At 43.3% G+C, this 24398-nt stretch overlaps 1 protein-coding gene across 3 annotated transcripts in view; it reads right to left on the reverse strand.

The window, feature by feature from the left end:
* Positions 1–24398, reverse strand: part of CTNND2 (catenin delta 2) — a 968406-nt gene that overhangs the window by 22915 nt on the left and 921093 nt on the right. For all 3 annotated transcript variants that reach the window (XM_060091588.1, XM_060091590.1, XM_060091589.1), the window contains one exon: positions 23862–23946. In XM_060091588.1, the coding sequence (XP_059947571.1) occupies positions 23862–23946 (85 nt within the window). The remainder of the gene's footprint in view (positions 1–23861; positions 23947–24398) is intronic.

The following is a 24398-nucleotide window of genomic DNA, read 5'->3' on the forward strand; positions in this document are numbered from 1 at the left end:
ACCAGCGTACAGATAAATCTACACTTGTTTTAGTGATGCTGAATAACTACCTGGAGGGTAGATCTCATGACCCTTGACATCTTTTACTGCATGAAATTTTTAGCCATTCTACTGAAGAAAAATGTTTTGCTTTCGAAAGAAGAAGGACATGAAGATATATTTTCTTTGGGAAAGTTATTGCTGAGCTATCATTTCTTTTAACCAATGAGCCATGGACATACTTGTTATCTAGCCAGCCTGAAATAAACTTATTATTCATTTACTTCCCACTGTCATTCAGAAAGACTTGAAAGTGGTTTACAGAAACACATACAACTTGGGCACATAGCTTTTAAATCATTATTTGCCTCTTTTTAAATAAATTTGTTTATTTTATTTATTTATTCTTGGCTGTGTTGGGTCTTCGTTGCTGTGCGCGGGCTTTCTCTAGTTGCAGCGAGTGGGGGCTACTCTTTGTTGTGGTGCACAGGCTTCTCATTGCGGTGGTTTCTCTTGTTGCGGAGCACAGGCTCTAGGCGCCGGGCTTCAGTACTTATGGCACGTGGGCTCAGTAGTTGTGACTCACAGGCTCTAGAGCACAGGCTCAGTAGTTGTGGTGCACGGGCTTAGTTGCTCCGCGGCATGTGGGATCTTCCTGGCCCAGGGCTCAAACCCATGTCCCCTTCATTGGCAGGCGGATTCTTAACCACTGTGCCACCAGGGAAGCCCAGCAGGCAGATTCTTAACCACTACGCCTCCAGGGAAGCTCTATTTCCCTCTTTGATGACTTTGTTTTCTTTTTAACATTTTAAGTCTCTGTAGACCAGAGGTTGTTCTCCAAATTCTGTTGGGTGCTTAACCCCAGTTCCACTTCATACCATCCCTTTGGCTTAGATAAGAAAGTTCAAGGAAGGAAACAGAATGGAGAATAGCCACAGTAACCAGGGCAGGGTCGTTAATCCTTAATATTGATGATAAAGAACTCCTTTAATATCTGTCTTTCACCTCCTGCAAAATGACTGCAAAGTTGTGCTCTTCAGCTCAAGATATAGCCAAGATGTCAAAAATGTGATATGATATCTGCACCTCAGATTGGTTTTTATTTTTAACACATTAAGCTTAAAACCGGAGTTTGTTAAATTGTTCCAAGTATAAGAGATAGAAATTCAAAAGAGAAGAGGATTTCAAAGTCATTGAACTTTAAATTGCCACCAGAAATAATCTGATTTTATTTATCTTACCCTTTTACTGTCCTTCCACCAGTTTCAGCTTCTGTATGAAAGTTCCCGGTATGTTTCTTTATGGAATTGTTTTATTCCCCAAAGCTACTCTCATCCCCATCATTACTCTCAATGGTCCAGAAAGTGCGAGAATCAAGGTAACTTTCTTCACAGCCTCATGACCATTGGGTCCTCACAGTTTGACGACATGGTGGCCACTCTATTTCCTACAGATCTTTCCCTTAAGTGGTTTGAGGTCCCTGAATTTATAACCATCCTTTATATATTATATATATATTAGACCATACCATAAACATCTCCACAAAGACTGTATTACTGGAGAGACTTCCACCAACAGAGCCCAGATGAAGGGGCTAAGTGGTTTTCAGACCCGTCTACACGAGGCTAGTACAGCACACACCCGCCCCATAGCCTCTTATTCTGGAAATCCTGCAGGACATTCAATTCAGATCAGCCAGTGAATATCTTAGGTTTGTGTGCAAAGAAATGAATAGAGCTGTTTGTCAAGGCTCAAACCTGCTTTCACCCTGGGTGTCTCTGTTGAGAGAGGTGGAACTAGACAATTGTTCAAACTTGCTTTCACCCTGTGTGTCTCTGTTGAGTGAGGTGGAACTAGACAATTGTTCAAACCTGCTTTCACCCTGGGTGTCTCTGTTGAGTGAGGTGGAACTAGACAATTCTTCACACCTGCTTTCACCCTGGGTGTCTCTGTTGAGTGAGGTGGAACTAGACAATTGTTCAAATCTGCTTTCACCCTGGGTGTCTCTGTTGAGTGACGTGGAACTAGACAATTGTTCAAACCTACTTTCACCCTGGGTGTCTCTGTTGAGAGAGGTGGAACTAGACAATTGTTCAAACCTGCTTTCACCCTGGGTGTCTCTGTTGAGTGAGGTGGAACTAGACAATTGTTCACACCTGCTTTCACCCTGGGTGTCTCTGTTGAGAGAGGTGGAACTAGACAAGTGTTCAAACCTGCTTTCATCTTGGGTCTCTCTGTTGAGTGAGGTGGAAGTAGACAATTGTTCAAACCTGCTTTCACCCTGGGTGTCTCTGTTGAGTGAGGTGGAACTAGACATTGTTCACACCTGTTTTCACCCTGGGTGTCTCTGTTGAGTGAGGTGGAACTAGACAATTGTTCAAACCTGCTTTCACCCTGGGTGTCTCTGTTGAGTGAGGTGGAACTAGACAATTGTTCAAACCTGCTTTCACCCTGGGTGTCTCTGTTGAGTGAGGTGGAACTAGACAATTGTTCAAACCTGCTTTCACCCTGGGTGTCTTTGTTGAGTGAGGTGGAACTACACAATTGTTCACACCTGCTTTCACCCTGGGTGTCTCTGTTGAGTGAGGTGGAACTAGACAATTGTTCACACCTGCTTTCACCCTGGGTGTCTCTGTTGAGAGAGGTGGAACTAGACAAGTGTTCAAACCTGCTTTCATCTTGGGTCTCTCTGTTGAGTGAGGTAGAAGTAGACAATTGTTCAAACCTGCTTTCACCCTGGGTGTCTCTGTTGAGTGAGGTGGAACTAGACAATTGTTCACAGCTGCTTTCACCCTGGGTGTCTCTGTTGAGAGAGGTGAAACTAGACAAGTGTTCAAACCTGCTTTCATCTTGGGTCTCTCTGTTGAGTGAGGTAGAAGTAGACAATTGTTCAAACCTGCTTTCACCCTGGGTCTCTCTGTTGAGTGAGGTGGAAGTAGACAATTGTTCAAACCTGCTTTCACCATGGGTGTCTCTGTTGAGTGAGGTGGAACCAGACAATTGTTCACACCTGCTTTCACCCTGGGTGTCTCTGTTGAGTGAGGTGGAACTAGACAATTGTTCACACCTGCTTTCACCCTGTGTATCTCTGTTGAGTGAGGTGGAACTAGACAATTGTTCACACCTGCTTTCACCCTGGGTGTCTCTGTTGAGTGAGGTGGAACTAGACAATTGTTCAAACCTGCTTTCACCCTGGGTGTCTCTGTTGAGAGAGGTGGAACTAGACAATTGTTCACACCTGCTTTCACCCTGGGTGTCTCTGTTGAGTGAGGTGGAACTAGACAATTGTTCAAACCTGCTTTCACCCTGGGTGTCTCTGTTGAGTGAGGTGGAACCAGACAATTGTTCAAACCTGCTTTCACCATGGGTGCCTCTGTTGAGTCAGGTGGAACTAGACAATTGTTCAAAGCTGCTTTCACCCTGGGTGTCTCTGTTGAGTGAGGTGGAACTAGACAATTGTTCACACCTGCTTTCACCCTGGGTATCTCTGTTGAGTGAGGTGGAACTAGACAATTGTTCACACCTGCTTTCACCCTGGGTGTCTCTGTTGAGTGAGGTGGAACTAGACAATTGTTCAAACCTGCTTTCACCATGGGTGTCTCTGTTGAGTGAGGTGGAACCAGACAATTGTTCACACCTGCTTTCACCCTGGGTGTCTCTGTTGAGTGAGGTGGAACTAGACAATTGTTCACACCTGTTTTCACCCTGGGTGTCTCTGTTGAGTGAGGTGGAACTAGACAATTGTTCAAACCTGCTTTCACCCTGGGTGTCCCTGTTGAGAGAGGTGGAACTAGACAATTGTTCACACCTGCTTTCACCCTGGGTGTCTCTGTTGAGTGAGGTGTGACTAGACATTGTTCCAACCTGCTTTCACCCTGGGTGTCTCTGTTGAGAGGGGTGGAACTAGACAATTGTTCAAACCTGCTTTCACCCTGGGTGTCTCTGTTGAGAGAGGTGGAACTAGACAATTGTTCAAACCTGCTTTCACCCTGGGTGTCTCTGTTGAGAGAGGTGGAACTCGACAATTGTTCAAACCTGCTTTCACCCTGGGTGTCTCTGTTGAGTGAGGTGGAACTAGACAATTGTTCACACCTGTTTTCACCCTGGGTGTCTGTTGAGAGTGGTGGAACTAGACAATTGTTCACACCTGCTTTCACCCTGGGTGTCTCTGTTGAGTGAGGTGGAACTAGACAATTGTTCAAACCTGCTTTCACCCTGGGTGTCTCTGTTGAGTGAGGTGGAACTAGACAATTGTTCAAACCTGCTTTCACCCTGGGTGTCTCTGTTGAGTGACGTGGAACTAGACAATTGTTCAAGTCAGCCCTGCTGTCCTATGACCCATTAGGACCACGAGGACTGGTCAGCTCTCTCTCGGTTTCTTTTCCATAAATTAAGGGCAAAATGATTCAGTCAGCTCAGGGTGTTTTAAATATAGTCCTGCCTGGGCCTCGGGCTCTGAGATTCTGTTCAAATTCTTCTGAGTGAGGTCTGGGCGTTGGTATTTTCAAAAGCACTCAGGTGATGTTAATGAATAGCATGGCTGGGAACCACTGGCTTGGAGTTTCCATGCATATTTGGCAGTGACTAATAGGGATACAGAATACATTTCACAGGGCTCAATCCTAGGAGGCCCTTAGGTCTTCGACTCCATTTCGCAGTGTCAGAGAAGGCACTGACTTCTACAGGAACAAAAATAGGTCCAATCTCAGAGCAGAGAGGTGTCCCCTGACCCCGCCTGCTGCAATGAGCCCCAATCACACCCAATTACCCAGCAGTCATCGCGTGACTCAATTTCCCAGTCTCCACCTTTGATCAGGTAGCTCTGAGACTTGACACAACACCTTCTCTTTTTCTGTCAAATCTTACTCTACCAGCTCAGTTTTGTGCTAGGTAAACAGAAGACAGGCAGCACGTGTTCATTCAATCGCTCTTACTAAATGAATTATGCCTCCGAGGTTTAGGGGAGCTTTTAGCAATACATCTATGGTTTTCCTTGCCTGTTATGAACAAAATGCTATGGCCTCACACTTATGTCTGCTGCAAGCCTGTCCGTCTGCCCAGCTGTGAGGCAGGGATGGGCCTTATTATTTCCTGGTCTCTAGCCTAGTAGCTGCAATACAGAAATGCCTAATAAATGCTGCTAGATGGATTCAGTGATTTAAGATGACCACATTAATTGTTATGAATGCAATGATAATCAATATCACAGTCTTTACTGCTAACTCCACAGTTCTTACACTCTTACAGTTCTATAACAAATGAAGGTTATTAGAGCCTTACAGTTTTTTATTTTCTTAATTTTAGCTTAGAGCAACCTCATCAGTCTCATCTGCTGCTGTTGGTATATCTGTCCTTTACAACATACTTACTGCTGGGCTGAAGGCAGTGTTGGTTTAGGTAAACTGGTACCTAAAAAAAAAAAAAAAAAAAAAAAAAAAAAAAAAGAAAGAAAAAAGTAGCCTATGGATTGCCTACTCTACGTGAAATGGTAATTTCTCTTCGTTCCCCATGTTTCAATGTGAGGTATATAAAATTGTCTCTCCTTTAATCAATCTTGTAAATAATTCTGGTGCATCATTATACCTGCCACATCTGGGCCTGGCTTGGTGCTGATTCCATTCACAGCTCTCAGAGCACGTACATCTTTACCTCTTGCAATGTCCCACCCCCAATCTCTACTGCTTCTTGCATCCTGCAGCTCAGAAACCACGAGCCCCTGTCCACAGCAAATGCACTCAGTTTTCCCCAAACAAAATCCTTAGGAGAGCTGGGAAAAAGGAGGAGAAGGGAGAGCACATCACATTTCTCATTTGATATGCTCCAATGTCCTTCAGTTTGGGTATAGGAGCCCACACGTGCTGTGAGGTGTGATGTGTGTCCACTGGACTGATGGGCTGGTTTCTGGAGGGGGTCACTTTGTGGGAACATTACTGGGCATGGAACACTGATGACCAGGGTCGCTGCTCTGGAGCGGGAACAGGGTGCTGTGCGTGCCAACAGGAGGTGTGCAGGGCATGTGGCTGTGATGGAATGAAACAAGCCAGGTGGGAGTGTTCCCAGACCTTCTCCTTGACCACCAAAGAGCATCCTGTCACCGCCAGCAGAGCATAGGGCAGTGGGCCCCGCCCCTAGCGCTGGATCAGAGAAGGGATGGAGAAGGACACTGCCAGCTGGACCAGGAGGGAAAAGAGATTAGGGAGAGAACTTGTTCAATCTGTGTAACAAAGAGTTTAGGGCATATGACCCAGCAATCCCACTACTGGGCATATACCCTGAGAAAACCATAATTCAAAAAGAGTCATGTACCACAATGTTCAGTGCAGCTCTATTTACAATAGCCTGGAGATGGAAACAACCTAAGTGTCCATCATCAGATGAATGGATAAAGAAGATGTGGCACATATATACAATGGAATATTACTCAGCCATAAAAAAAATGAAACTGAGCTATTTGTAATGAGGTGGATAGACCTAGAGTCTGTCATACAGAGTGAAGTAAGTCAGAAAGAGAAAAACAAATACCATATGCTAACACATATATATGGAATTTAAGAAAAAAAAATGTCATGAAGAACCTAGGGGTAAAACAGGAATAAAGACACAGACCTACTTGAGAATGGACTTGAGGATATGGGGAGGGGGAAGGGTAAGCTGTGACAAAGTGAGAGAGAGGCATGGACATATATACACTACCAAACTTAAGGTAGATAGCTAGTGGGAAGCAGCCGCATAGCATAGGGAGATCAGCTAGGTGGTTTGTAACCACCTAGAGTGGTGGGATAGGGAGAGTGGGAGGGGGGGAGATGCAAGAGGGAAGAGATATGGGAACATATGTATATGTATAACTGATTCACTTTGTTATAAAGCAGAAACTAACACACACACACACACACACACACACACACACACACACACACACAAAGAGTTTAGGGCGAAAGTGGAGAGGAAGAGTGAATACCTCAAGGGCTGTTTGGAGAATCTGCTGATGAGGGAGGCTAGAGAAAAGGGGTTAAATACCAAAGCTTCATCAACGTGCTTCAGGAGATGAGATTAAAAGGGCATGGGTGGATATATGTATACGTATAACTGATTTACCCTGCTGTACAGCAGAAACTAATGCAACATTTTAAATCAACTATACACCAATAAAATTTTTTAAAAAAACAAACAAACAGGGCATGGGATTTCACGTTACTTATGTTGTGATTTCTGACCTCTCAAAAAGGCGCCCTTCAGTGACTAGACAACGGTGGGGTGGAAAGTGACAAAGTTAGTGAATATCTACAGCTGTGATGGATAAGTTAAACAAACGGGGAGGTTTCCATTTGCAGTTCTGTTTTCAAAGTGAGTTTTGGAAGTTTTATCTTCTATACTTAGAATTTAGATGTAACAAATCTTTTCTAGTGATAAGTGACATCTCTGACTTGGACAAAAGCTTCAGAAAATAATTAATGTTGAAAATGGAGAATAGTTGTTCTTTCCACTGAGAATATTAATTGGCCCCTGAAATAGATACTAGTACACTGTTATGCCAGTATATGTTTTTTCTCTCTTTGAAAACAGCTCTGGAGCTTCCTTAATTTGATAAGATTTATCTGGCATCTAAACAAGGATTTCTCAGGAGGCATACAGAGACTCTTTAGTTCTGAAGTAACAAATATAAACTTTTTGTGTTCGCTGTCCTTGGAGTCTCTTGGCCCATAGAGCTTGTCAATTCTAATTTGCTATGATGACTTGAGATATAAAGAAAGTGTGGTGAAAATCCTTGGGGCTTAAAGCAAACCAAGTTCATCCACTCATTCAAACTAGAACACTTAACAGCTTGTACTTCAATCACTTCGTCAGGAAACTATTTTTCAAATGAAAGTTAAAACCTGAGTTGTTGCCATCCGCTGAAAAAGGTAACCAGCTGAGATACTGCTCACTTAAGAAAACTTGATTGCTCAAAATTGTGCCAGTTTTCCAGTCATTTTTTAAGTGGAATAAACCTATTGATGTAATCACATGAAGACAAAGAAAAGATTCCAAATTAGCGGTAGGTAGTTATACAAACATCCTCCTTACTTCAGTAAAAGGTATTATAGAGAAAAACATGGAAATAGAATATTCAGAGTCTGTGTGATTGAAGACCAAGACAGACTTTGCCTGTCGATGAAACCACAGCTCCTCTTGGCTATAATAAAACAAGCTTCCATCTATTTTTAAGGTAAATTGTTTGTTAAAAGATTCATTAAAACTAATTCCATCAACAATTCCAAAAGCTATTAGAGTTAAATATTTAAACTAAATCTTAAGGGCCAAAAGGAAGTATTTGCAGAAGTAAATATCACCTGACATACCCGGTTACTTTCATTAGTTTGTTTCAGCTCTGGTGCTTCTTTAAATTTAATTAAATTGATTTGGCTACTTAAAAGTATAGGATACATAAGGATAAATTTAATTAAATTGATTTGGCTACTTAAAGGTATAGGATACATAAGGATAAGAGTCTTCTGCAGTATGTACCATCTTTTAAAAGCAAATACTGAGTAAATCCATTTTACGAATTCAATTTATTACCATTGAACTAATTCTAAAGAAACAATATTACTGAGAAGATTTGACAAGTTGGAAAGAAATTGATATAATTTGGTCGAAGAAAGTATATCATGGTTAACTACCCGTAGTTAACTGGTGCCAAACAGAATGCAGAAAACCACCTGGCAAATTGAAATAAGACCGTTTCAGGCCTTTTGTTTCCCTGCCATCACTTTGGAGGCCTTAAAACAAAGATCTGATGTGGATGATCTTTAACAATGGCCTTTGTGTTCCAGCTAGTGCTGCAAAGTTACTTGGTGTGAAACTGTACAAAGTCCCATCTTCAAGTTGACAAATCCAAATGTCTGGCTTCTAGCAGCAAAGTCATTCTGACATTTGAAAAGTCAGGTATTTTGCATCTATACTCATCAGTGGCCAACAAGTTCAAAGATCACCCTGGGTCCCAACCTCAATGTCTGCACATTCCGCTCTGCTTCAGAATGCCTTAAACCATGGAAATGGAAGTGGAGTCATGGAATGAGCCCTCTGTTGATCTTAAACTCTGGGGCAGCTACGTGGTTGGATTTGTTTAATAAACATTAATAAGTACCTGTGCTGGGTACCAGGGCGAGAACAGAGACAGAGGTAGGCATGGCTCCTGAGGGGAAGATAAAGGGGAGATGGACGTTTAAAATAGGATTATATCACATTGCATTTCTGAAAGAGCCAGGAAGAAAAAGGCACAGGTTATTATGAGGGAACTTTACTAGCCTTGGAGAGTTGGAGAGGGAGGTTACCTTGAGGAAGAGACAAACTGAGATTGAAAGAGCCAGGCTTGGTGGGAGAGGAGGGAAGGCATTCTTGGCTGAGGAATGAATCTTTGCCCATGCAGTGCAAAGGCACTGAGGCTGAGGAAGGTGAGCTTGGAGAGAAGGGTAGGAAAGTGAGAGAAACTGGAAGCCACTGAGAAGTTTTAATCAGGAGACTGACTGGGTCAGGTTTGGATTTATAAAAGTGTATTCTGAATTTTTAAGGGAAAAGAGACTGAAGATGGTGAAGGAGATTCCACGACACCAAGCAGGCAGCAATCTCATCAGGCCTAGGGAGAGATGATGTGAAAATAAGGATGGGAGAGGTAGCTGGATTTGAGAGATATTCAGAGTATAGAATCAGCAGGGCTTGGTGCCAAATGTAGCAGGATAAGGAAAAAGGAGGTATTAAGTAACTCCTGGAATTCTGGAAAGAACAACCAGGTGGGTTAGGTGCTCTTTATAGAGATGGGCAACAATGGAGGAAGAATAGATTTGGGGAAGATATTGAGAGGTACGTGTTAGATGTGTGGAAGGTTAGAGCCTGTGTGCTAGTTCAGTGGAGATGTCACTGGGTTGTTGTGTATGTGTAAGCTTAGAGTTCAGGAGTGAGGAACACACAGAGAAATAAATGTGGATGCCATTGGCCTTCAAATGTATTTAAAAACCATGGGCCAGGGGCTTTCTCACTGACACAGTGGTTAAGAATCTGCCTGCCAATGCAGGGGACACAGGTTCGAGCCCTGGTCCAGGAAGATCCCACATGCTGTGGAGCAACTAAGCCCGTGTTCCACCACTACTGAGCCTGCGCTCTAGAGCCTGTGAGCCACAACTACTGAGCCCACATGCCACAACTACTGAAGCCCATGCACCTAGAGCCTGTGCTCTGCAACAAGAGAAGTCACGGCAATGAGAGGCCCACACACCACAACGAAGAGTAGTCCCCGCTCGCCACAATTAAAGAAAGCCCACACGGCAACGAAGACCCAACACAGCCAAAAATAAATAAATAAATTTATTAAAACAAACAAAAAAACAACCATGGGCCAGATGAGGTCATCTCCACTAGGCGGTATAGGATGAAAAGCAAAGATGCCTCAGGGAAGACCAGGAGTCTGCAAAAAAAGACTGAGATGGAGGCTTGCAAGTTCAGAGAATACCCAGGGGAGAGCGGCAGTGGAGAAGCCCGGGAGGAGATCGTGCAAGGGAGGAGGATATGGCCAGACCTGCTACAAATCCATTTACTTTTCTTCCTAGACACACACCTGGACCACATGTCCCAGCCTGCCTTGCAGTTTGTATGTGATGGAGATCCAGCTAAATAATGCATCCCCCCCCAAAGATATCCATGTCCTAGTTACCTAGAACCTGTGATAGGCTACCTTACATAGCAAAGGGACTCTGCAGGTGTGATTAAGTTAAAGATGTTGAAAGAGGGAGATTACTCCGAATTATCTGAGTGGGTCCAATGCAATCACAAGGGTCCTTAAAGAGAGATGCAAGAGGGTGGCATTTAGAGAAGGTGATGTGACCATAGAAGCAGAGAAAGAAAATCAAAGAAGCTATGCTGATGGCTTAGAAAATGGAGGAAGGGGCCACCAGCCAAGGAGAGTGGCAGCCTCCAGAAGCTGGAAAAGGAAATGGATTCTCTAGACAGCTTCAGGAAGAGGTGCATCCAGGACCAACACTTTCATTTCAGCCCAGTGAAACCCAGTTTGCACTTCTGACCTCGAGAACTGTAAGATCATGAATTTGTGTTTCTTGAAGCCACTCAGTTTGCTGTAATATGCTAATGCAGCAATAGGAAACTAACAGAGAGCAATTAATTTGTTTTAAAGCCATGTTTATTTGGGATGTGTTAGACACAATTGATTAGACTTGTGGACAACTTAAGATAATTGAATACCTGCAACAAGGTATTGCGACAGGATGTGGATATAATTTTCTTCCATTGTCTGTGTTTTGGCTAAGGTCCCAAGGAGTGAATACCAGATGACCTATTGCTCCATATATAACCTCAAAGTAAAGACTTAGATCATCCATTCACAGTTGTGAAAGTGGAGGACAAAATAAGGTTCTGCAGCATTAAGACATATAAGATTATATAAGATTAGGCTGAGAATTCACTAGTGGGTGGAGAATGACAGTGGGGAGGTTTCCTCGGAGGCAGTCAGTGGGCTGGGCATTCCCCATCCTTCCTCTCCTGAAGCCCAGGAAGTGAACTCCTTATTCTGCTTGACCACAGGCTCTCTGGAGTTTGGGGGTTGCAGGGACTGGTGTCTGCAGTACCATTATCAGGGTGATGCACAGACTCAGTGCCAGAGGTGGACCGACCATGGAGCTTAAGAAGCTTAGGTCTCAGGCCTGTCCACTGCATGACCCCCCTCCAAGGCCTGTAGGAAATTTTATATTAAAGCATATTCTTCTTAAACAGGATTACCCAAACTACCTAACCTACAGGGCGCAAAATCTATATCCACTCTGGTCTATGTGCAGTGGAGTAGCAGAAGCCTGAGGTGGATGGAGAGTTCAGAGCAATTAACTGGAGGTGACCAGGTCCAGGCCAGGAGTCCTCAGTTGGAGGCTGGTACCAGTGAGCAAACTACACTACTGCCCCCATGAGACAAGGAGCCAGCACGTGGGCATCTGTCATAGGCGGGATACCAATGCCAGGCTACAACCGCATGGGCAGGGCTCTCTCTCTCCTCTGCTAATCCCCCTTCCCTGCCAGAGCCTGATGAGGTTGGGGGGGGTGGCACTGGGACATAGGAAGGAACAGTTTCTGAGAGGGCGGGGGGACAGATGGAGGTAGGAAGAGAGAAGAAATTGATCATGTTCTTTCTCCCCAGTCTAATGAAGGCTCTCTTAGACGTAGTTCATCCCATCTACTGGGATCCACTGAAAAGGTGGGGTGAGTTTGAATGAACTGCCCAAAGTAAATAACAAGAATGGTGGTAGATTTACATTAAACTTAGTGAGTTTTTTTTTCTGATTTGAAAAGAGATACACACCCCAATGTTCACAGTGCCACTGTTTATAGTAGCCAAGACATGGAAGCAACCTAAAGGATAGATGATAGATCTGACCTCTCCCATCAACAGGTGAATGGATAAAGAAGATGTGGTGCATATATACAATGGAATATTACCCAGCCATAAAAAAGCATGAAATAATGCCATTTGCAGCAACATGGCTGGACTTAGAGATGATCATATTAAGTGAAGTAAGTCAGACAAAGACAAATATCATTTGATATCACTTATATGTAGAATTTAAATACATGAGGCAAATGAACTTATTTACAAAACAGAAATAGGCTCATAGACATGGAAAACAAACTATGTTTACCAAAGGGGAAAGGGGGAGTGTATAAATTAGGAGTTTGGGATTAACAGATACACACTCATATATATAAAGGAGACAAACAACAAGGTAAGGTCCTACTGTAGAGCATAGGAAACTACATTTAATATCTTGTAATAACCTATATGGAAAAGAATCTGAACAAGAATATACATACATGTACATATATATGTACGTATGTGTATGTATACATACATATATATATATATATATATATATATATATATATAACTGTATATATATGTATAAGTGAATCACCCTGCTGTACACCTGAAACTAACACGACATTGTAAATCAATCATACTTCCAAGAAAAAAAAATGCTTAGTGAGTTTTCTAGCTCCTGATTCTATCTCTTTCCTCTGCCTTTTGTCTCTGGGGTATTTTCGGAGGTTCTGATTTAAAATGTTACAGTAAAGCCACCTGGCAGAGCAGAGGCAGGAGGGAAACATTCAGCTTGGACACCGCTCACGAGGATTTTCCCCAACTTGGAGGTCCAGTCCCACAACAGCTCTAACTACTCACTTCTTGTTTAGAAACTGCCATGTGCATCGATTTCCACTTTTGCACAATTGATTTTTACTTTTGTTCCCATTTGTGCCTTTGTTTTTGGACAGATATCATATGATTAGTGTCTGTGAATTGTCTCAGAGAGGTTAGGGGACCTCATGAAGGAGGACCTTATTTGTCGATACAAAAATCAACACGCGAATGTGTGTCATAGCTGAGTTTAACCTCAGGCTTTTTGTTTCCTACCCCAGCTTGACACGCAGTGATTTAGAAAAGAAAGAACTCAAGGAGCTACAATTTTGAGTCTTGAGGACACTGCACTCAGGTTGTTTAAGAGTCTGGCCAAAAGTCTTCACATCTTTCCGGTCATCTCTTTGTAAAGAATTTTCCAGCACAGTAGAAAGATTAATAAATTCCTGGTAAGCAATTTCCTTGCTAAAATGACAGCTGTACATTCAGTCATTTAATTCATTTCTATAGAGGATTTACCACCTTTCTATCACCATCTTAGATACTCCCCAAGTAAAAATCTCTTAATTTTCAAAATGGCAACATGCTAAAGCGAGTACAAAATTATTTCTTGCTCTTCTTGCTGCAAAGCTTAAAGATCAAAATTTTGAATTTTGATCATGTTGTGTTTTTTTCCTTGACAGTATTTGAAAATATCTTTCTAGTTCTCACTGCAATCCAGTATTGCTTTTTAAATATCCAGCAGGTGAGGGTGATGAGGGGTGTGAAGCATGAAATGTGACTTCAGTTCACAGGGATCAGGACCACTGGCTCATCTAGGTATAGAGGTCAGTCTCCTGAGAGCAGCGAAAGACAACACGGAGCGCTGTGTCCACTCTCTCATCCACTGTAGTTTGGACGTTTGAGGAAATCTGCAGGCAACCCCCTCGCTATCCATAATTACTTATTGATTTCTTGTTTTGTGAGTGCAGTAGTGGCAAGGGCCAATGAAATGAATCCCACGGCAGTAAGAAAAGAGAGTCCTGCGTGATTCAGGCCGTGAAGGGCATGACTCCACTCCCATCAAAGCTCATTACTCACTGGCTGAATGGTACCCACAGCCTGAGAGTCTATCTTTAAAGATTAGTTTTATGCTTTGTTTCTCTCATCCAAATGGCCACAGTGAATACAATATCGCTATCCATAGAAACATCACCTTTTTCTGTTTTAAGCACAGGTGGTTGGGCATTCTTTGAGACAAGCTCAACGTGCAAGGTTCCAACGTTTCATGTGGTGGGTAGGGGAATAGGGTGCCCTACAGGAACACAACTGTAGAAACACAGGGACACGGCTATTAGTGGAGGTAAAATGAGCCTGGTGATTGTCAACTGGTTGGATTCTGACCTTTGATTTGTCTTTGATTTGATCCCTGCATTTATGAATGAAGGATTTTAATTCGCTCATAGAGTGGTTGAGTAGATGCTGTTCTCTCTGAAGCCCTTTGAGATACTTAGAGCAAAATAATGAGCCTCAGCATTATAAGCGGAACACTGGACAAATTGTCTACTTGACAATAGGGACCACCCTGTCCCTTTTCATAATGACTTTGCAGGGTCTATTTTAAAGACTCAGCATGTTTTCTTGGCGAGCAGCCCATGGAGAAGCAAGACAGCAGAACAGAGGTGGCGCCCCCTCAGTTAACATCACCGTCTTCTGGTTCCCAGTGCTCAGAGGCGTTCTCACCCTGATGCCCTGAGGCTTCCTGCTACTTCTTCACTCCATCTCAGGACACGTCTGTGCCTCAGAGGACAGAGCAGATTCATTGTACCTGGAGCTCCACGACTTCCCGTAGATCCGTCACCCTGAGAAGGGTTCTCATGGTATCACACAGGATGGCCTGGGATGACTCCATGTTGCTATTGTGGCTTTTCTCAGAACCTTCTAGCGTGGTCTGGAGTTCCCAAGGGTCTTTGCTGGGGCAGAGGGGCCTCACCCGCTGAGTCCCAGTGAGATCCAGAGACCAGTGCTTTTCTGAAGGTGCAGCTGGGAGGCGGGGAAGGACAAAAAGCTGCTGTGCTGGGCTGGCATGGTCACCCTGGGACTCTAGGAACATGTCCTACATAAGGCAGATTGTCATGGGAGTTGGCAGGGGACCTCCTGGCTGGCACCTTGACCTAGGGGCCGACCACGACCAGGTAGGAATTAACCACCATCCAGTGCAACATTCAGGCCTGCTGGCTGTAATTCTTTAATAAGAGGTTACTTTGCCCCAACATGAGAGCAAATGTGAAGATCTTGTTTGCATTTCTGATAATTAAACATTAACATAGAACTATTTAACTAGAATTGAAAGAAGATTTTCATTCAAAGCCTAAGAATCATATGCTAAATCTTGTTCAAGTCTGAGTTCAAGTGATAAACAAGCTTACATTTTAAGTGACTGCTATGTAAATAACATTTGAAAGCAAAATGGTCCATGCCAATTTTAAAACCAAAGCCTGTTAATGGAATTTGTGTTTAGGAAGCCCCACTATATTGGTCTTGGATCTAACGTCTCACGAAAACCAGCAGTGATCTGTACTGGCTGGGAATGAGATAAACGTCAATTTTTCTTGTCATTAAGCTGATGGCTGCATTGGCAACCTTCACGGACACTGGTAGCCAAGAGGGAAATTTGGAAGTTCACAGAAACAGAGAAATCAAAGTAAGTATGAACTGCAATTTTTTAAAATAAATTTATTTTTTTAAAATTTATTTTTGGCTGCGTTGAGTCCTCATTGCGGTGTGCAGGTTTCTCATTGTGGTGGCTTCTCTTGTTGTGGACCACGGGCTCTAGGTGTGAGGGCTTCATTAGTTGTGGCACGTGGGCTCAGCAGTTGTGACTCATGGGCTCTAGAGCACAGGCTCAGTAGTTGTGGTGCATGGGCTTATTTGCTCTGCGGCATATGGGATCTTCCTAGACCAGGGCTCGAACCCGTGTCCCCTGCATTGGCAGGAGGATTCTTAACCACTGTGCCACCAGGGAAGTCCCTAAACTGCAATTTTTAAAAAAGTTAAACCATCTACATTATTTCTGCAAAAGATGTAGACATGCTTCATTTAACTTATTTCATTTACTTCATCCTTGTTTTTGAGCACATAGTTACACAGTCTTTTTCAGGGAGCATTTGTTCATTTTGTATAATATATATTTAAGGTATCCATTCAGAATTCTGTTCATTAGGAGTTGACATTAATTATGCTACAGTTCGGGGCAAGTCTCACTGCAATTTCTATGAAGAAATGACTTGTAATGTAAGTTTGTAATACACATCCTCCCCAAATTAATATCTGAACCAAGGAGGAAAATTGTTTTTTCTATAAAAGTACAAATAAATCTTATCTAGTTATTAAATATTATAGCACCATTATGTTGCACAATTTTTAGCTCTAAGTTCATGCTCTTTATGATGCTTAAAAGTCATTCTTTAAAAGTTTGAATTGAAAATTTATTTCTTTTTATTGAAGTATTGTTGATTTACAATGTTGTGTTCATTTCCAGTGTACAACAAAGTGATTCAGTTATCATTCATCTAAATTAATTTGCTTTACAATTATTTCAGATGGAATGATCTTAATTCAAATGTGGTGAAGAGGTTGGAAAAGTGATTTTCACGGGAGGTGATATTAAAAAAAATATTCAGGAGGCAGGTAGGGTGGAAGGTGGGGTACAGATGTTTGGAAATGCTCCACAGGGTGGGAGAGAAGGAGGGAGAGGGAACTGGAAGCACAGAAGTTAGGTACAGCTGGTGGCTGAGTGCAGTCAGAGACAGGGATTAAATGGAGAGCTAGGCTGCGGCTGCACCTGAAAGGTCTCACGGGCTGCGGTAAGATGTCTGGATTTCTTCCTGTGGGCAGTGGGAGCCACTGAGAGGTGCAGTAGTAATTTAATCAGATGTGCTTTTTAGGAAGTTCACCCCGGCTGCCCTCTGGAGAACTGACAGGAGTGGAGGAAGCCAGAAGGCGCAGAGACCAGTTAGGATGGGGGTTGATAATCCAGAAGATGGAAGCAGCTTTTCATGGCCATGACCGTGGAGAGAGATGGATGGAGACAGAAGATTGGGGTTTTCTGGTGGGTTCGACGCAGATGTGTGAAGGAGAGGAAAGAGCCAGTGGTGGTTCCTGGGTCCTGGCTAGGGTGACAGGTGGAGGGCTGTGATCAGAGAACGCAGGGAGAGGAGCCAGATCCAGGAACAGTGGGTTCATGTGAGGTGCTGCAGGCATCTGAGTAGGTCATCTAGCAGATGGCTAGATATATGGAGAGGCCGGGCCTGGAGAAAGAGTTGCGGGAGACCACTACACGTGTCTGGTAACTGAACCCAAGGAAGGGCTCCAGACACCCAGCAAGAGGCCGTGTGCGAGATGAGAAAGATCTAAACACAGAGCCCTGAGTGACACCAACATTTAGGGAATGAACAAGAAGATGAGCCTATAAAGGATGGAGGAGGGACAACCAGAGAGCCTGAGGCAACTCAGGGGACAATGGTGTCATGGGGAGTCGGGAGACTTTCTGCGAGTGACGCTGTTTATCACATTTTCAAACTATCAACATACAGGGTCACGGCAGGGCCTCTTATCGGAGGGACACGGCATGCTGTTTCCTAAGCCAGGGCCTGACCTCACCCCTTCTCATTCCAACCCTCTGAACCACCCTCAATCCAACGAGCATGTCTTCAGCATCCTCGACCTGCCATGTACACAAATTCCACACTAAAATGGAATAAAGGCGTTCCAGCTACCTCTAAAACCCTGACAACTTTCATTGTCACTACTGGGCTTCCTACAAAATCCTATGTGTGTAGTTTGGTTTACCTACACCCCACCATGCAAGAGTCTTCGCTTTGGGGCTGTGCAGACATTGCCAGTATCGTTGGCTGGCACAGCTGCTTAGGAGAAAGACTGTGGGAAGGGGGCACTGGATTAGGCATCGAGGGGCTGGAAAGAGGGAAGACGAACAAAGAAAGGGAATCATGAAAATGTAGGTGAAGGTGAACAACGATGACAATGATGAAATGAAATACTAGGATACAAATGTCCAGCTGCCTGTGGACAGGATGGCAAAGAACATCTGTCAGCCAAACGGCATGAAAACTGTTCTAGGATTCACAGCAGTTAACTCCCACTGGTATGTGACTCTCCAGCTGACCAAGCTCTTAGATGACCGCTGTCCCCTTTGAGGTCATCAGCGATGTGGCCAGGCAGGTGTATGGCGTTTACCTCACGGATGAGGAAAGCAAGGGATGGGAATGGGACTGATGGGGAGATGCCTGCAGTCTCCATGAAATGATGTGAAGGTTCTCGGATGCAAGGGTTGAGGAAAGTTCCAGGCTCTGACACATAAAGCAGAAGGAAGGCAGCATAGAGGTCCATTTTAGACCATTTTTAGAGGTTATTTACTTTTCTGGAGACTCTATGTCAGGAACCTGCCCACCAGGTTCAGATAGCTGGATACAAAACAACACCAGCGCATCTCTGATACCCGACTGAGGCCTGGTGAGTCGTCCCTGTCCCTCTGAGGAATGGGCCACAGGACTGCCCAAAGTCAGCTGCTGCACTGATGGGCAGAGAGGCTCACGTAACTTGCCCAAGGTCATGCTTCTAGTAAGTGGCGGGGCTGTGCCTTTAAACTCTGGCTGTTTGATTCTAAGTCCTGTGCTCTTTGTACTTCACCAGCTAGGACAATGAGCCTCCCAGGAACTACTACACTCCCAGGTTTCATTAGTTGAAGTTCAGTGCCCAGCACCAGGCAAGTATAGTCTCATTATTCTCTTTCTTCTCCTGCAAATAAACTTGGAAGAATATATTCATTTTGGGGTGCTACATTACAAAAGGGATGCTGACAAACTTGCATGCACGTGGAAAAAAGTGATAGCAATGGTGAAGGTCGTGGAAACGTTGATCTATTACAACTGAGCATGAGTTGTGTGAATGAAAAATATTGCCTGCCATATCAGTAAGCAAAGGATGCTGCAGCCATCAAGCCATCACATTATAGCCGCCCTGACGGTGAGCCCTGAGGGAACTCAGGATGGAGGCAAGATGCCCTCCATCTAGCAGTCAGCCGCTGCAGCTACCCTCTGAGGACGCTCAGGATGAGAAAGCACAGGATACTGGCCCCAGGGAGCTGAGGTGCAGATCAAAGGAATGATTTCAGTGAGCCCAGACTCTTGTATCTTCCCATACACGGAAAAGCGCTAAATTCCTTAACTTGAGATGTTTGTTTTTCCTTAATTAGCAGTAACCTTTTGATGTTCCGACTACCTGGTCTTTGTTACAGAAACTCCTGTGTATCCTGGCACCTCTCTTACCTCTTTGGAGCAGTCTCTCAGAGTGAGCTGAGATGCTGGGTCCCAGGCTTAAGCCCTCAATTTTGTACACCAAATAAAACATAACTTTTTACTTTTAGCTTGTGCATTTTTTTCAGTCAACAGTTGTAATAATAATAAATGTTGCTATCCCTACAACTGAGAAGGGATGGCCTTGTACAGAGTTGGTTAACTTCAAAAACAGGAAGGCTATCCTAGAGAAAAGAAATTAGACTTTTTAGTATATGGTTGGAGGGCAGTTGTTGCAGATAGGGAGATTTTTGCTTAATGTAAGAAGTTCTGAAAAATCATGGTCATGCTGAAATGGAATAAAATGCCCCATTAGGTAGCGATTACGATGAATATTTAAGATATTTGAACAAAAGCAAATGACTACTGGAGCTGATACTGTCTTTCTTCTTTTAGTAAAATAACCCCTTTCCTCCTGCTACCAAGTTTTAGCAGGTATCACGGCGGCCCACTTTTCCTGTCCTCCCCCACAGCTGGGTACCTGGCCATGGCCACATGACTGAGTTATTGCTCCTGGGAGGAGAGCAGGAGTTTGCAGCTTGCTTCAAAGAGCATGACTTGCCCTCACTCATCCTCTCTCTGGAATGAGAGGGGAAGAGCTAAGCTAGGGAGCTGTGTCCACACAGGCAAGGATGACACCCTAGTACAAGGCAGAGTAACAAGACGGGTCCCAGGGTTACCTGCTGACCCTGGACCGCCTGCCTAACCAGCTACAGTTCCATGAGAGGGAAAGAGACCTGTTTAGCTGGAGCTTCTGTATTTTTGAGACTCTCTGTTAGAGTGGCTTAGCCTGGATCCTAACCAAAAACGATTTTTTGGAGATGTACATAGGATTAAGGTATTATATAAGGGTTTATAAGAGATTATTTCTATAATAATTGTACATACACACCCCCAGAAAATTTATCTCCTTCCAAAATGAGTTGTCCCAACAGACCATACCATAGTCAAACATAATCACTCTACTATGTCAGTGACCTCCTTTTTTAAAGTACCAATGTTCAAAACAGTCAAGAACTTTTGATCTCCTGCTTTTCTTTTATCCCTTTATCAAGTCTGTTCCAAGGCTCATCTTCTTTTCCTTTAGAAAACATCCTCTGCAAAAATACAGTACAGATGATAAAGACATTTTAAAGTTCTCTCTGTGGTTATCTAATCTTAAGGATTGGTTTAAAAAAAATACAAAAACGTGATGCATTATTTAGCCTGCTGGTGAAAACATTCTTCTTCAGTTACTTATTTTCCCTTAGGGGAGAAAATCAGAAGTCCAGGACTACCTGAAGTTGAAGATTTGGATAATGCAAATGTTTTGGCTAACAATGTATCAGGAATCCAACATAATTTGGTCAGCACTCCCGGCCAAAAGAATATTCTGATGTATTAAATGGATTTCTAAGTAAACTAAAGTAGCTGAGCTAATGAATTGTGATTCTGGCCTCTGTGCTTGGGTCCTAGGAGGAAATAAGCCAGATGGGCCTTTAATTCTGTCTCATAGATATGCCATTTTTATTTCAATTTCCACCTCTCTACTCATGTTTTTCCTCTTAGACATAATGCCCTTTCCTCTTACCTCCTAACTTATGAGCACTCTACAGACTCAAGATTTTGCTCTAAAATTCTCCTGCTCTTAATTTATCCAGTAAGCCTGTGGTACATAACTCTGAATCTAACATACTTGCCGATCGTTGTTCCATATTTCATTTTTATCCACAGTAGCTGCTCTACGTGTCATGTTTTCTTTGGAATTCTTCCTTTTCTAAGCCTATACTAGGTGTTTAATAAATAGATTAGAAACATGGATAATTAAAAGACATGGATCAGGCATTTTTTAAATGATATATTAATTGTCAATGAAGAACAAAATGGAAATCTATTGTCCTGCTGATTAACAACAGTTCATAAGGATGAATGAATTTGGTTTTTCTCACCAAAGGACCTTTCAAAAAAGAAAAGCTTCTGTGCATTTTGAGCTTTGCTATTAGCAGCACTTATACTGAACATAAAGTCCTCATTCCATATCATGACTGCATAATATGGAAGTTATTAAGAACATCTCTTGGGACTTCCCTGGTGGTGCAGTGGTTAAGAATCGGCCTGCCAATGGAGGGGACACAGGTTTGAGCCCAGGTCCAGGAAGATCCCACATGCCGCAAAGCAACTAAGCCTGTGTACCATGACTACTGAGCCTGCGCTCTAGAGCCTGCGAGCCACAACTACTGAAGCCCAGGTGTTGCAACTACTGAGCCCACGTGCCGCAACTACTGAAGCCTGTGCACCTAGAGCCCGTGCTCTGCAATGAGAAGCCCCTGCTCACCGCAACTAGAGGAAGCCCGCACACAGCAACCCGATGCAACCAAAAAAAAAAAAAAAAAAAGAAGAAGAACAGCTCTTTCTCAATATTTTAAAATCCTGAGTCAATGAAAAACATCACCATCAGCTTCTTCAGCCCGTCTTTCTTGAGTCTCCTCACATGAACCACATTTTAAATCCTCTTTAGCTCTTGAGTTTTAGCTCCATTAAATTTCTGTCAACACATTCTTTTTTTTTTTTTTTTCATGGAGAGAGACAATTACACTTTCTGAACCCTACTACCAACACAGAAAAAAACTAAGATGGAAAAGTCATACTACTATTCAACAAATAACTTGTAGAGTCTCTAAAAGCCGTTTCCCTTCAATGCACAGAAGTATGAGAAGGTGCATTTCAGCAAAGAAATGTTCGTGATCTGAGGGAAAGTGGAGTTTATTTGAGGCAGTAATATTTCATTGAACTTCTGGAGCCACCGATTCAGAACGACCAGCTCTTTTCTAATTTATAGCATGTTCTTCATGTCTGGCTGCCTGTTTAGCTGAAGGATCCTGTACTGGGAGAGAATTCATTTGTCTCCTGGAAGAGTCCCGGAAGGAACCACGTAGGGATGCTGGGATGTGCATTTCAAACAGAATGGAACCCAAAACACTTTCGATGAACAGCAAGATACGTAGGAAAGGATATAATTAATCCAGAACACTCCCCTAACCCTTAATTTTGCAATGTTTCAGCCTAAACATACTTCCTCTTAAGGAACAGAAGAATCTTGAAAGAGAATTTTGAAATATATGGGCTAAACTTGAAAGTACAAAGTAATGAATGCTTATGGGAAACAGAAAGACCTCGGGGAAATCTAGAAATAGACTAACTTAGTAGGACCGGTATTAAATATTTACTTTTTCCCACTGGCTTAGAAAGTGACAAATTTTCCCTCTGGCAAGATGGGTCTTGCCCCCTCTAATGTGAGTCTCTTGCTGTGACCCCACCTCCCGATCCCAAGACTGGGAGGCTGGGGACCAAGGTGGCAATGACTTTCAGCTCCCCCTCTTCCTCCATGCAGGCTGCCAGGGGCTGCAAGGAGGTGCTTTGGGCAGCTGTTGATGGAAGCCCTGTTCACGTTTTCTGAAATCCTATGGAGGTCGATGCCTAGGCTATTCTCCCTGCCAATCTGTCAGTGGTGTTCTCTGCCCCATTCGTTAACTCAAATCTATCCTGGGATCTCCGATCCTTTAAACGACTCACATGTGCTGGTCTGGTAACAACAAAACGACAACTTCTGGGAGATGTTGTTAAAGGCCTCTCTCCCCTCCCAAGCAGAAAAGAAAAGTATGCAGCTTCTGTTTAGCAGCATTTGGGAATGAGGTGTAGAACTAAAATGTCTAGATGTGACCTTTTTCTCTTAAGGTTTATTTTTAAACCATTTTGGGGATGAAGTCTCCTCTGAAATGTATGATATAAATTCCTGCCGGCCTGGGGAGAGTCTGCTGAACGAATGCCCAGCCTCTTGCTATGATCGACGGCTGTCATTAAGATCATCAGCCCTTCAACCTGATCCATAACTAGGTCAGGGTCTCAGGCTAGGAACACGGGGCAGGCTGTCGGGTCTCTACTCCATGTTCCTGGGCTGCAATTCTTCTCAACCTCCTGAACTGCTTTGTACAATTTTTTCTGTCTCCTCTCTACTTATTACTACATTATTATTGACTCTTGTTGATGCTTTTTTTTTTTTTTGGCAAAATCCCTCTGTTCATTATTACTTTTTAGACTATTATACAATATAGAAGCTCAGGAAAACACGCTTATTTTCTCTATGGCTATTGGTCTGTCCAATCCAGGAAGTTCATGAATCTTAGTGTATATTCAGGGGACACTTAATGACCCTTTTCTTTGGCTTCTTCATTGATCTCTTGTTTCAGCTGTGTTTCAATTGCTCAGACTCTCAGACGAGGTACCTTCGTATCTATGACACATCTTGTTAGGACCAAATATGGTGTCTTTGGGCTCAGGGCCTGTGTGCAGCTAATGAGCCAAGAAGGTAAAGCAAGCCTTACCTTTTTGTAGAGACTCCTCAGATCTCGGTACTGCCACATGCTGTTCAAAACCTGAGACGCGGCCTTGATTACCTTCGGAGAGTGTCTGATAAAGAAAAGACAGGACACGCAAGATGGTGAGGGGGACAGCTGGGCTTCAAATTGACTTGTCGGGAAACAGCAAGAATAAAAAGAATAAAAGCTTCATGGCTTTTCTGGCTTTTTTCTTTTTCCACACTGGACAGTACAAGGGATGGCTGTCACCAGTCTCCAACCTCATTCTCACCCACATACCCATGAAGGGGAGAGACAGGAAGGCACTGCAATTTGGCAAAGAATTTTCAAAACGCAAACCCAAGAGCTGTGCATTGCAAATGCAAACCCAAGAGTCAGAATGCAGATTTAGTGCTGGACGACAAAATGGAACAGAAAGAAGAGAAGGATAGCGACTACGAAAGGCCAGATTAAAGGGTTTTAATGGCAGTGTTGTTTAACACCTGTGTAGTAAGTAAGGAGGAAAAAGATATTCATTTCCTCAACTGAAGCGTGAGAGCACGT

This window comes from Mesoplodon densirostris, chromosome 3 (genome assembly GCF_025265405.1).
Source record: "Mesoplodon densirostris isolate mMesDen1 chromosome 3, mMesDen1 primary haplotype, whole genome shotgun sequence".
Taxonomy (NCBI): domain Eukaryota; kingdom Metazoa; phylum Chordata; class Mammalia; order Artiodactyla; family Ziphiidae; genus Mesoplodon; species Mesoplodon densirostris.